This window comes from Pipistrellus kuhlii, unplaced genomic scaffold (genome assembly GCF_014108245.1).
Source record: "Pipistrellus kuhlii isolate mPipKuh1 unplaced genomic scaffold, mPipKuh1.p scaffold_m20_p_79, whole genome shotgun sequence".
In the NCBI taxonomy this organism is placed as follows: Eukaryota; Metazoa; Chordata; class Mammalia; order Chiroptera; family Vespertilionidae; genus Pipistrellus; species Pipistrellus kuhlii.
In genome coordinates, this window is record NW_023425583.1 from 190,541 (window position 1) to 204,953 (window position 14,413).

Below are 14,413 nucleotides of genomic sequence, written 5' to 3' on the forward strand. Positions count from 1 at the left end.
TGTTATTTCCAACATTAACATTTAAAAAATTAGAATGTGCAGGGTACTATGAAAAATTATTTAGCTAGGAAATAGTCTGCAACTCACTACTGAAGGCAGTGAAGGATAAAACGTATAAGCATGTTTCACAAATTCATGAAATACAGTGTGTTCTTCAGAGGAAGGAATTGTATTTCAAGAGTTCATTTCATCATATGACCCTGTGTCCTGGGCAAGAACCCTTTTCTTGGACCAGGCCCAGGTTCAGAATGTGTTAGCAGCCCAGTAGCTAGCATTTGAACCCGCAGTAACTCCACCTCAGAAGCATCTCGAATGTTACAAATTATTACTGGTGCCTCTTACTGGAGATACTGAGGAACTGAGGCAGTGAATGAATCGAGTGGTGTTAACAAAAGAAATTTTAAGATGTTTCAAATAGTTTTAAAAGAAGTTTATTATAAAAGGCAAAGTTTTAGAAGTTCTTAAAGGATTTTAGCGGTTTATTACTTTCGAGTTATTAAAAATTAATTCCGGTTCAGTTATGGAATTTCAAGAAATTATAGTACTACAATATTACAAAGCTAAAGTTGCAAAAAATCATTTACAGTTTAGATAAGCACAATTTTTCTCAATGTTTTAGATAAAATGTAAATTAAATACTTAGAAAATATCCTGGTAATTCATGCAACGAAATCCTCCCTTGACAAAAATTAATTTAAGATAATTATGTCATAAATTTTGTTTTTACTAACTTTTGGCAGAATGCCACACAGGAACATGCTCTGAAAACTAAAGTTAATGATCCTCGTAATTCAACTGAAATGTGGGTTTGCCAGCATGGCTGCCTGTCTTCTCCTGTGTGAGCGGCCAGCCTGCCTGCCTGCCTGCCTGCCTGCCATGCAGGGCTGCAGCTAGCAGAGGCTCTCTGACGTCAGAGCCCTCTCCCAGACCCTTCACTGTGGGAGAAAAGCACAGGCGGGTCTTGCCTCTGACGTTTTTACTTTCAGCAGGGTTCTATACCTGTGCGGAGGTTGTGTTCAGAAGCAGAATCTTAAAACTTCCTGTGCCTGTTCTACCAAAGCTCTGCCGCCACGCTCTAAAGGACACAGCGGTACCTGCCCCCTGGAGCAGGAGGCAGGAAGCGCCAGGATGAGAGCAGGGCTGCCTCCAGCCTTTCACAGCTCAGTGGGCCCCCTAAGGGGAGTCTCCACTTCCACACTGACAGCTTCGCTCCCTTTCCGTCCCGTCAGCCATGGGGTTTAATGTAACATAAAACTGTAACAAGTCTACAGAGCCCACATTAGCTCATTACAAAATTATGTTTGGTGAACTTGACAGACATTCACTTGATGAGAGTAATACCCAGCACACTGAAACTTCTTTAAGAAATGTTGGCTGAATAAATCAATAAACATGCGTATTATGCAGAGCATGGCTGGCAATTCTAATTCTTCTGAGGGAAAACCAAAAGGAAAAACATGAATTTATGCAACAAAATAAAGGCCTTTGGTGAAAATTAGAAGGAATTTCCCTAAGAACGGCTATAATTTTAGAAAGGATTTCCCCCAGATATTGAGGAGTTTGATTAACTTTGAAAGTTGATGTGAAATAATGCTTGTCAACAAGGGAATGAGGAAGACTAATGATAACATCACCTATGATACAGCTGCATACCACTTCCATATTCAAGACCAGAGTAAAAGAACTTCCGCTGAATGGCATATGACAATATGCAAGACACTTTAATACGCATTATTTCCTTTGACCCTCAAATTATTATCACTTTATAGATTAAAAAAATAAAAAGGCACCCAGAAAAGGTAACCTGTTTTATGCCTTTGGCCAACCAAGTCTCTTATTCAAACACTTGGGAATGAGAATTAGGTTTTTGGAGGGGTGGGGGATTGAGGACAAATATATGATACCTTCATCAATAAAAATTTTTTTAAAAAAAGAGAGAATTAGGTTTCTGATTCCTAGTTCAGAGTTTGTTCTGATTTTAAGAAAACAAAACTGTTCTGTAGTCTTTTTAAAACTGAGGTATAATTTAGCCTCCATTTTAAAATCCAGTTTAAAAAAACAAAAACAACTTGTATGAGTTTCTTAAACATTTCTTTGGAGGAAAAAAGATCATTTTTAATATAATGTATGTAAAATATCTACTTATAAAGAAATAAATACTTATGTTTTATTATGTTACAGGAATAATATATACAGTCTTCATAAAAATTGTATGAACAGGTCAAAACAGAATTTTCATTCTCTAGCTCATTCTATTTGATATGCTTAGTAATTAGGACCAGAAATTTAACATAGAAAAATGACAAATAGCCGAAACCGGTTTGGCTCAGTGGATAGAGCGTCAGCCTGTGGACTGAAAGGTCCTGGGTTCGATTCCAGTCAAGGGCATGTACCTTGGTTGCGGGCACATCCCCAGTAGGGGGTGTGCAAGAGGCAGCTGATGAATGATTCTCTCTCATAGATGTTTCTAACTCTCTTTCCCTCTCTCTTCCTCTCTGTAAAAAATCAATAAAATATTTTTTAAAAAAAGAAAAAAGAAAAATGACAAATATACCAAAATTACTACTCTACAAACAATAATGTATTTCAAGAGAAGTTATGCTTGATATCCTTTAAAGAAAATCATTATCAGACAATTTGTGCCAGTCACTGATACATTAATGGTTATGGAGTTAGTAATACATTTGAAAATACCAATAGGATATTTTGTAGATATAAAGAGAATGTTTTACTCCTTTGGACTATTTAATTCTAAGAGTGAAAGTCATTTTATTATTGATAAACTAAAAAAAATGCTCATTCTTTTACAGTGCATAAAGAATATAAAATTAGATGCATTTTAAATTTCTCCAGACAATTTTGCTGAAAGTATACTTTTTTCTTTCTATAACTAAAATTAACGTATTATTTTTATTTTTTATTCTCACCCAAGGATATGTTTATTGATTTTAGAGAAAGAAGAGAAGAAGGGTGAGGAAAGAGAGAAGGGGGGAGAGGACAAGAGAAAAAGAGAGAAACAGTGAAGAAAGGGAGAAACATCAATCGGTTGCCTCCTGTACATGCCCCAACCAGAAATCGAACTCACAGCCTAGGTATGATTTCCTGACCGGGAATCGAATCAACTGTCTTTTTGGTGTACAGGACAAGGCTCCAACCAATTGAGCCACCTGGCCAGGACTAAAATTATTAACAACTTTAAAATAATCTAACAAAAAATAATTTCAATAACTGGAGTTTTGGGAAATAGCTGTTTAATATTGTGCAAAACATTAACTTAATTACATACAGGATGGGCAAAAGTAATTTTATAGTTCATATGGAAAATAACAGTAATTAATAAATAATAATACAAGAATAAACTCTCACATACTCACAACTGTAAACCTATTTTTGCCCCACCCTGTATTATCAATCTACTGAGCCTGAGATCATTTACAACTATATGACTTTAAAATTATCTGCATCTGTTAGTTTGACAGATAAAATAACAAAATCTATAATTTCTGCAATAATATAATATAATAATATAATAACTGCAATCTCTATCCAAAATTTTTCAAAATAAATTGGAGCCTTAAAATAAATATGCAACTTCTATTAATGAAATTGAATTCTGAGTGAAAAATATTCATTAAATTTAAGAAGCGAATCCCCCCACAAAAGCAATCATTAAGTCTTCCTGAATAACTTCATTATTTTTAAATGTAATTGACCTTAACAAGCATCTATTGTTTTCTGTATTTCTGAAATTTCTAAAACACTATTCAGAACATTCCCAGGTTAAGTTTCAACTTAACTTCTTCTTGATAACCTATCTTTTGAGCTTACCACTGCAGGCCTGGGATATTTATTATTTAAATACTAGATGCCCGGAATTTGTGCGGGCGGGAGGTGGGAAAGGGGTGAGGGGGCGTATCCGTCAGCCTGGCCTGCACCCTCTCACGATCAAGAATGGCTGATCCTAACCACTGGCCTGCCGGCCTGCCGGCCTGCCTGCCTGATCACCCCTAAGCAATCTGCCTGCCTGCCTGATTGTCCCTAACTGCTCTCCCCTGTCGGCCTGATTGCCCCTAACCGCCTCTACTTCGGCCCTACCACCGTGGCTTTGTCCGGAAGGACATCTGGAAGGATGTCCAGCCTATCTGGTCTAATTAGCATTTTATCCTTTTATTAGAATAGATGAGATACTTTTTCACTTAGAAATGCCTTTTTAACCACCCTAATAAGAAGGCAGCATGACCTACTGTAGAAAACGCAGCACTGGGAAGCATGATATTGGAACTAAATTACTGGTTTCACCATCAACACACTACGTATTCCTAAAGAGGCTGCAACTTTCATGTCCACTTGCTCCTCTATGCACAGCTCCTCTGAAGTAAACTTCTTTGCACGGCATGCAGCATTCAGACAATGAAGGTAGCTGACAGTTATTAGACTGGTGGGAACTGGCATTTGGTCTTCACAAGACCCATTTCCTTATCAGGATTAGGGATGGACCATAAAACCTCACTGCAGGGTGGCTTCCACATGAAGCAGACTGAGGTGGAAGCTAGTGAGAAGGACATTGATAGGAGTGCTCCCAGGAGGATCTTCCGTGGGGCCAGTGCAGAAAGAGAAGTGGGACTGGGCCCCAGGCACTGGCCTTGATGGGGCCCGCGAGCACTCCGGAGCAGACAGCATGGTGGGTGCAGTGTAGCTGAAATGGGGTCTTTACAGCCCATCCCCCAATCACTGACGCAGGTGCCCTGCATGTTTGGGAAACTCTCTCCCACTGAGGGGAGGGCAGCCTCAGAGGGAAACTGCTGTGAGCACTCCGTCACCAGTGCTCTCGGGAGCTGGGAGAACCCGTGCTCTCCTGACGGGGTGTCTGGGCAGTGACTAGATATTACTACCACCCAGTAATACCTAAAGGTCTATTACTACCACCACCACAGTTCTGTATTTCCTTTGGCTTTCAGGCACAACAACAACAAATCTGTGGCGAAAATAATACATATTATAAGATTTCATTTAGATCAAGTTAAAAAATAGGTAGGACTATGTTGATACAGGTGAGAATAGCGATTACTTTGAGGAGTGCAGCCCGGGAGGGGGCATTAAAGAACTTTCAGGAGTGCTGACAATGGTCTAAATCTGGATCTGGAGGACACATATGTAAAAATTCATTGTGATGTGTGTGTGCATGTATGTAAGTGTATAATTTTATATTACTGTGATACTTTGACAATTCTTTTACTCCTTTTGTAATTCTGTTGAACAAATTTATTTAAGTATTTATATTCAAGGCATTCAAATGCCTCAAAAAATGAAACAAAAGACAAAATGATAAACAGGTATCAAGTAGGTTCAAGTAGTCAAAGAGAAAAAAAACCACAGAGAGTGCTACTGGATAAGGGCTTGCAAAACAGCCATCTAAAATCAGAGCTACAGTGTAGATGAAGATAAACCATATGGCCTATGTGTAAGTATAGTGCTGCCACCTAGCAGACAAAGCGAATAATGACTGATTTCCGTTCTGCAAGGTTATGTACATCTCAAAAAAATAATGAAATACTAAATTATATATTTTACAACAATACTCTACTAAAATAAAGCTTAAAGACTACCTGCAAAATTTGGACAACAGCTAAAAAAAATCAAATACTTACGTTATCAAACAAATTATGATTTCTAAAATAGCCACTGAGAGCTTAAACAATAGTAGTAGTACTGGGAGCTTCAGAAGTTCCCTGGTACAAATCCCATCCCACTTTATACGGTTTTCTGCAAGATCCTAGGGCTCTGGGTTCCCATATACAGTCTCTGGGGAAAATGAAGGGCAATGCCAATTGTAAGTTCCTCTTCCCTACTCTTTGGAGACTCAGGGAACTTTAAGTAAATAAGTGCTGAGAAAAATAACAGAAGCATGGGCTATGGGCTGTGCTGGTTTCGGGATAGATGTTTTAAGCAGGGTGCATTTAAGGAATGACAAGGTCTTCCCTCCGTTAGTGATGTCTGAACACCTGGCTTCCAAGCAAGGGGTCACTCATAGTCCTCTAGGCTAAACAACAATGTCGGCCACTCTAAACTCCACCTCAGAGGTTCCCAACTTTTTTTGGCCATGCCCCACCTAAGCATCTCTAAAATCCCAGTGTCCCCCTGTGTCATACAATTCTTATTCAAAAAGTGAGCTCCTAGTCACAGGAAGGAGGCCTAAAAGGCCATGAACTTGCTCTAAACAAGCTTTCAAAGAACACGGCACCATGAAAGAGAAAAATAAAAGAACGAAAGGACAGTTGAAGGACTGAAGAAATCACTAAGAAATTGTTTAAATAATAATAATAATATGAAGTGATATGAAAAACGTCAAAGTTTTAAAACATATAACAGAGAACTGAAATGCATAATTATGTCACAATATATATTAATATGAGGCCCCTAGGACCTTAAGAAATGCCAAAAATTCACTAGTAACTCATTCTTGAATTGCCCCCCTAAAATTCAAATTGCCCCCCTGTGGGGCATGGGCCCCACACTGGGAACCACTGCTCCACAATTTTTCCTTCTGAGGCATCACTTTACAGAGAGCCCTCAGAAAAATAATAAATGAGTACCTAGCTGGGGCCCTTTACACACACACCACTTGCTGGCTTAGTTCTGTCTCACTTCCAATATTCTGTAATTATAAAATCACTAAAGTAGTATAAATTACCTTACCTCAGCTACACAACAAATTGATCCCAAGGCTTCACCACGAAAACCATAAGTTGTCAAATTTTCAAGATCTTCATGGCTATTTATTTTTGAGGTGTAGTACTTCACCGCCATTACCGGTGCATCAGAGGCCTTGATACCGTCACCATTGTCTCTCACTTCAATTTTATCAAACCCATAGTTCTCCTATACAAAGTTAAAAATACTTTTAGTACATAAAGACATTAAACTGTTACAACATTTATAAAGAGAAACATAAGTGAAATAACATTGTCATTTATTTACCTCTCAGGGAAACTTAGTCTTAAGAAAGTAAGAGTTTAATTCCTTACGTTTACTAGCTCCTAGTTATGGTACAATGGGCAAGTCCCTCATTTTCCCAGGACTCAGATTCAACTGTAAAATCAGAAAAATCAGTCTGATCTTTAAGGTTCCCTTGAATTGTCTCAGTGTCATAGGTATTTATGTTTAAATTTGTGTTTAAACTTGACTAAAGAAAATTCTTCTCAATTACCAATACCTTTGTACATGTAAACTCTCAAACAAAATACGATAACCATCAAAAACAACACCTACCAAGAGACTAGCAATTATCATTATTCAGCCTGATTTTTAATACTTTATCCCTTTACTCGTTTCAATAAAAGTTTAAATATGCCGGGACCGGTTTGGCTCAGTGGATAGAGTGTCGGCCTGCGGACTGAAAGGTCCCGGGTTCGATTTCGGTCAAGGGCATGTACCTTGGTTGCCGGCACATCCCCAGTGGGGGGGTGTGCAAGAGGCAGCTGGTCGATGTTTCTCTCTCATTGACGTTTCTAACTCTCTGTCCCTCTCAATTCCTCTCTGTGTAAAATCAATAAAATATATTTTTTTTTTAAAAAGAAGTTGTTTAAATATTTACACTACAACTTTAAATTTCTTTCTGCATAGTTACCTAACAGGAAACTGCTAAGAAAACACACCTAAAGAAAATCTCAGTGAGTTTTTAATTTGAAAAATCAAGGGGAAAAAACTCTCAATTCATAGCTTAGCACTGTTAGCTAATACTAAAAATACGTATACATAACAAAAAAAATCTAAATTGCTAAAGTGATCACACTTTCTATGAATGCTACAATCTAAATTTTGTACTAAACTTCTAAGATAAACTTGACTTCACAAAGTTTTATGTGTATGGCCATAGATGCAAGTTTTAAAGGGGAAAAAAAAATCTTCCTACATTTATAATAACTCTGGTATCAATAGTATTATATATGTCTCCTTTTTTTGCCCATTGATCTCCCTCTCTCTTGGGTAACATGACTTTGAAAAACTGTTTTCCAAAACTGTATAAATATGGGTGATTTTGCCTGGGGAGAAGACAGCTGATTTACCCTATTGTAATACACTTTGCCCCTAGGAATGGAGTTTCAGAGATCCATTAAGAGACTGAAAATAACAATTAGCCTCCAGGCAGAAGCAATTGCCCCACCCTATTGGAAAAACTCTCACCACACCTGTGGACATTTGCCTAAGGGTTAATCAAGACTGAATCCAGTCCGATTGGGGACGAGATCATGCTAGTTGGCTGCACAGTGCACCTCACAGCCACGGGTCATTTGATCATTCCACCAGTCCAGACACTGGGCTTTTATATATATAGATAATTACACACAAGAAAAAGGTAGGTTTCTTTCCTACAAAGATATTAGTACCAGTATTACTTCTAATACTGTAATAGTAGAAATAATGTAAATATCTGATAATTAGGAAACTATAAAAATGTATTCATTCACTCAAACAAAATTTTATTCATCATCTATGCACTATTTATATAGCATTTACTCACCTTTTATTTAGCAGGACTGGCCAGGTAGAGGGACACAAAAAATGGGAGGGGGAAAAAAAAAAAAAAATATATATATATATAGTCCTATGAGCTAGTAATTTATAACAGGAGAGGTAGACATTCAAAATAACTATATTAATTAATCATGAGTGTCCTGTCATGTTAACTCAAATTAATATAGAGCACTTAAATTAAAAAATATGAAAACCATGAAGCAACAAAGGAAATAGTTTTGAAATTAGATTAGGTGAAAAATAAAATACAGCCCTAACCGGTTTGGCTCAGTGGATAGAGCGTCGGCCTGCAGACTCAAGGGTCTCGGGTTCGATTCTGGTCAAGGGCATGTACCTTGGTTGCGGGCACATCCCCAGTGGGGGGTGTGCAAGAGGCAGCTGATCGATGTTTCTCTCTCACTGATGTTTCTAACTATCTCTCCCCCTTCCTCTCTTTAAAAAATCAATAAAATATATATTTTAAATGCAAATAAGAATATGTAAATAAGTATAGCATATATCAATAACCTAGAATAAATTATTAGTAGAAAATATTGGGCCGGCAAGTAAGTAATTGCGGGTTTCGCACATATATGGCTTCAGTTGAATTTTTAGGTTTGCAGACGTAGTACAAATGTAAAACACATTTTGTTATTTGATAGTTGGCTATTCAGCTGTTAATCAGTAAAAAAAGTTTTTTGATCTGTTTTGTAGTTTTCGTTTGGCGTTCGTTGAAAAATGGAAAATCAAAAGGAACATTTTCGTCATATTTTGCTTTTTTATTTCCACAAAGGGAAAAATGCATTGCAAGCTCATAAAAAGTTATGTGCTGTTTATGGTGACGAAGCCTTAAAAGAACGGCAGTGTCAAAATTGGTTTGCCAAATTTCGTTCTGGTGATTTTTCACTCAAAGATGAAAAACGCTCTGGTCGTCCAGTTGAAGTTGATGACGCCCTAATCAAAGCAATAATCAATTCGGACTGTCACAGTACAACACGTGAGATTGCAGAGAAGCTTCATGTATCACATACATGCATTGAAAATCACTTAAAACAACTTGGCTATGTTCCAAAACTCGATACATGGGTTCCTCACGAACTGAAAGAATCACAGTTAACGCAACGCATTAGCAGCTGCGATTTGCTAAAGAAACGTAATGAAAATGATCCATTTTTAAAACGACTGATAACTGGCGATGAAAAATGGGTTGTTTACAACAATATCAAGCGGAAAAGATCGTGGAGCAGGCCAGGTGAACCAACTCAAACAACATCAAAAGCTGATATTCATCAAAAGAAGGTTTTGTTATCAGTTTGGTGGGATTACAAAGGAATTGTCTACTTTGAACTCTTACCACCCAACCGAACGATCAATTCTGATGTCTACATTGAACAACTAACGAAATTAAACAATGCAGTTGAAGAAAAGCGGCCCGAATTGACAAATCGAAAAGGTGTTGTATTCCATCATGACAATGCAAGGCCACACACATCTTTGGTCACTCGGCAAAAATTAATGGAGCTTGGTTGGGATGTTTTGCCACATCCACCATATAGTCCTGACCTTGCACCATCTGATTACTTTTTGTTTCGATCTTTACAAAACTCCTTGAATGGTAAAAATTTCAATAATGATGATGATGTCAAATCGTACCTGATTCAGTTTTTTGCTAATAAAAACCAGAAGTTTTTTGAACGTGGGATTATGATGCTGCCTGAAAGATGGCAAGAGGTCATTGATCAAAATGGGCAATACATTACAGAATAAAGTTATTTAGTTCCATGAAAAAATTGTCTTTGATTTTCTTTAAAAAATCCGCAATTACTTACTTGCCGACCCAATACAAATTAAATTCGTGTAATGCAGTCCTAAATATGAAATTTTTGTTATTTTTAATAATGTCCTTTAATGTTACTAATGTTGATTTAGATCACAATTTATTTTTAAGAATTTATTCTTAAACAAGACAAAGGATTCAACGTCCTATGAATAGTTTACCGAAAAGGTAATAGCTATAAGGAGAAAATACCTGTCCCCTTATTGCTTTAAAGCACATGTGTCAAACACAAGGCCCGCGGGCCAAATCCGTCCCGCCAGGCCTTGCAATGTGGCCCGCACTGCGCTGTCATCACTGCACTCCGCTGCGTTTCCATCACAATGACAGTTTATGACTGTTCAGTAAACCATTAGGCCCGCGATTTAGGCTGGATTTTAGATTTTGGCCCCTTCTCTGATTGAGTTCGACACCCCTACCGAAAAGGTAATAGCTATAAGGAGAAAATACCTGTCCCCTTATTGCTTTAAAGGTACTGGCTTCTCTGGACACTCACCAGTTTAACATCTATGCTTGTGGCCCCTGCATCCAAGGAGTTTTCAACGAGCTCTTTCACAACACTGACCACTGACGTGATGACCTGGGAACTGGAAAGGAGGCGAACCGTTGCTGCAGGTAACTGTTTCATTCTAGCTGTTAGTAGAGTACCTAGAAGATAAAAATTTAAGCTGTAAGAGAAAAAACTTGAGCATTCCTAACAGAATAATAGCAACATCAATAATACTAGCAGCTCACATTTATGGAGACTCACTCTATGCCACATCTACTATGAGCACATACAGAATTAAATAACTTACTGTATTTTTCGGACCATAAGACGCACTTTTTTCCCCCAGAAGTGGGGGGGAAAAGTCCCTGCGTCTTATGGTCCAAATATAGCCTACACATATACTTAAGAAAAAAAAGTTTTTTTACTTGCCCGGCTCTGTGTGGTCTCTGTGTGCTTGCCCGGCTCTAAAATGGTTCTAAATGCTGCTGTTTACAGGGTTGATTACATGTGTTTATGACTGTGATGTTGGGTTTTAATGCACATAAAATATTTTAGGACACTATTTGTTTCAGAATCTTTTTTTCTTCATTTCCCTTCTCTAAAAACTGGTGCGTCTTATGGTCCGGAGCGTCTTATGGTCCGAAAAATACGGTATGTCTTAAAAACACTCTGAATAGATGTCATGACCGTTTCCATTTTATAGGAGGAAGGACAGAGCATCAGCTGGAATCTAATGGCAATGACTGAAGAAGATGGCACATGGTGCCCTGTGGTCTGCCCGGCCATGAATGACCAGGGGTGCGTCACTTTGGGATGCAGATGTCAGTTCCTCGTATGTGCTTTCATGGCCGTCTCACAGACATCTATCAGTCATCCACATGTTTTGGTGAGCTACAATCTCTTTAAATTACTGAGCTCTTTTGGAGTTCGGACCTCCTGAAATCACTGTGGGGAAGCATGGGACGTGGTTGGAAAGTCTGTCAGTAGGATTCTCTGAAAGGCCAGAGGTCTCTGGGGGACCTTGCCTAAGGCGGCACCCTGCCTGACTTTTCCAAACAAGTCTGAGCCCTGGGGTTTTACCAGAATCTTTATGTTTGGAATTCAAAACATCCCTGTTTGAAAGACACCACAGATGCAGGTGCTTTCTCAGGGATGCTTACCCTGCTGATTGTATCTAGAGGTTAGTTTTATTTTTTTTTATTTTTTTTTTCTCTCTTTCAAATGGTAATTTTTATTTAAAGTGCTGGTATATACGTATAGAGGTTAGTTTTAGTTCAAGCTGTTGTGACAACAAATGCCCAAGGAGGCAGGCAGTCCGGGCTTTTGGCTCCTTATGCCAACTAGCCCCGTAGCCTCTCTCACAGATGTGTGCGCCAGTCATCCTTCTTCCATTGTTCAGGGTCTACCGGTCGGCCCCGACGAATTACTATTCATCAGAACTAATCAGACATATCAGGCAACTACCCTTTACGCTACTCGGCTTCAGACATTCAAATCGAGGGGCTCCCCAAGCCAACGTGACACAGCTCACACCTTCCAGCAAGTCAGCGCTGCCTCCCCTCGTTCGGACACACTCGGTTTTCTCCCTCCCTTACCGCACGCACCTGCCTCCTCACCAGCCTGTCCCGAACGCTAAGCAGGGCCTGTTCCCTAACACCTTCTAAATGCCGGCAGGTAGATGACCCGGAGCACCCGCACTGCACATGTCCCACAGGGACCTCAGCACCTTCCTCTCACTGACCTTCTATCCACACAAAGCCCCACTCAATCCTCACAACCACCACACGTACATATCATTCCTCTGTCAGACTGGGTTTAAAAGCGCAATAACGTGTTTACGATCACACAAACAGCAAGTGACAGCGCACACCGGAGCACCTGGGCATGTCTGACTCCCACACTCCCCTCCTCTCACAAGACAAGGTGAGAAACCGTGCAGCCATCCTAGGAACGCTCCTTACTCTCCACATCCTGCCAAGTCCTCTCTCTCCTACGACCTAAATATTCCTCAAAGGAGGCCTCTCCTTTCTAAACCTACAGCTACAGCTACTGCCTCTGGCCAGCCCCTCCAAATCGCTCCCTCGTACTTTGCAATAGCCACCTGGTAGATATTTTGCCTCGTGTCTCTAGCACCTATGCCTGTGGTCGGCAAACTGCGGCTCGAGAGCCACCTGCGGCTCGTTGGCCCCTTGAGTGTGGCTCTTCCACAAAATGCCACGTGCGGGCGCCCACAAACAGGGCGGTCGGAACCTCGAGGCCCATGCGCGGAAGTCTGTTTTCGGCTCTCAGAAGGAATGTCAATCGTTGTCCTGTTGACATTTGGCTCTGTTGACTAATGAGTTGCCGACCACTGACCTATACTACAGGTCCTATAGGGTTCTGCCCCTAACTTAAATGTCGTCATGTTGCTTCCCTACGTGAAATTTTATAAAGATCTCCAACTGCTAACCAGGTGAAGCGCCAGCTTCCTGACAGCTGGGCCTCTGTGTAACCTCAGCCCACGTTCTCCAGGCCCACAGGCCAGCCAACGGAAATGCAGGGTGTGTGTGTGTGTGTGTGTGTGTGTGTGTGCATGTGTAGAGAGAGAGAGAGAGGAGAGAGAGAGGGGAGAGAGGGGGAGAGAGGGGAGAGAGGGAGAGAGAGAGAGAGAGAGAGAGAGAGAGAGAGAGAGAGAGAGAGAGAGAGAGAGAGGGAGGGAGGGGGAGAGAGAGAGAGGGGAGAGGGGGGAGAGAGGGGAGAGAGAGAGAACTCCGCACACCCCTTCCACGTGCTGCGGACAGCGCCCTCAGGACGCACAGGACCGGCTTTGCGCGCTGCCCTCATGCAATTCCTTCAAATCTTGGCTCCAAAGCCCCTTGGTCCTCCCTCCGGTCCTCAGAGGACACCGAGGCTTCGCGCCCGTCCCCCGCCCCTCCCAGCCTGGGCGGGGACACCCCGGGGCCCGGCGGCGGAGGGGTCCGTGGGCGGGGACACCCCGGGGCCCGGCGGCGGCGGGAAAGCGGCTCCGGGAGGAGCTCCCCGCCCGCTCGCCGGGCGCCACGCAGCTCACACCGCGCCGCCCGCTAGGCCGCCGGGGCTCCGGCAGCCACGCAGGCCCCCACACGCCCCAGCCAGGGCGGACCCGGCTGCCATCTAACCGCCAGCCCGGACCGCCGGGCCCTGCGCGGCCCCGTGCGCGCGCCCGCGGCCCGTCCGCCCGCTCCCGACGCGTCGCGCCTGGGGGAGGGCGCTGGCGCCGGACCAGGCGAGCTGAGGGCGGGGGTCCGAGCCCAGAGAACACACGGGGGAGTGCCCGCGGGCCACGCGACACTACCTTCCGGCTCGCGCGACGTGGGCGCTGCCCGCCACCGGCGACGTCCGCCCGCGGCCCGCGCCGGCCTCCAGGACGCCGGTTCGCCTCGGCGCGCGCGCAGGGACGGGGGGGAACGGGCGCAGGCGCGTGGCCCTAGTCCCGCCCCCTCCCCCGGGAACGTGGGATTGGCACCGCCCGCAGCCAATCCGCGGGCAGCGCGTCCGGCGCCGAGCGCTTCCGGGAGCTGAGCCGGGCTGCGCTGCTCAGGGGCCGACCGCTGGCG

The 14,413-nt window shown here is 42.1% G+C and overlaps 1 protein-coding gene across 28 annotated transcripts in view; it reads right to left on the minus strand.

Moving 5' to 3' along the window:
- Nucleotides 1–14,277, minus strand: part of PMS1 (PMS1 homolog 1, mismatch repair system component) — a 65,429-nt gene extending 51,152 nt beyond the window's left edge. For 12 of the 28 annotated variants that reach the window (XR_004985468.2, XR_004985467.2, XR_004985465.2 and 9 more), the window contains exons 1-3: nt 14,152–14,276; nt 10,845–10,996; nt 6,697–6,879 (exon numbers count right to left, since the gene is read on the minus strand). Coding sequence is in view for 18 of the 28 variants with exons in the window: in XM_045576246.1 (XP_045432202.1) it covers nt 6,697–6,879; nt 10,845–10,976 (315 nt within the window). In the remaining 10 variants the exon portion in view is untranslated. Of the gene's footprint in view, nt 1–6,696; nt 6,880–10,844; nt 10,997–14,151 lie in introns of those variants that run through there. The other 16 variants (XR_006740611.1, XR_004985464.2, XM_045576250.1 and 13 more) reach the window with 5 other exon arrangements.
- Between the last annotated feature and the right edge of the window lie 136 nt (nt 14,278–14,413).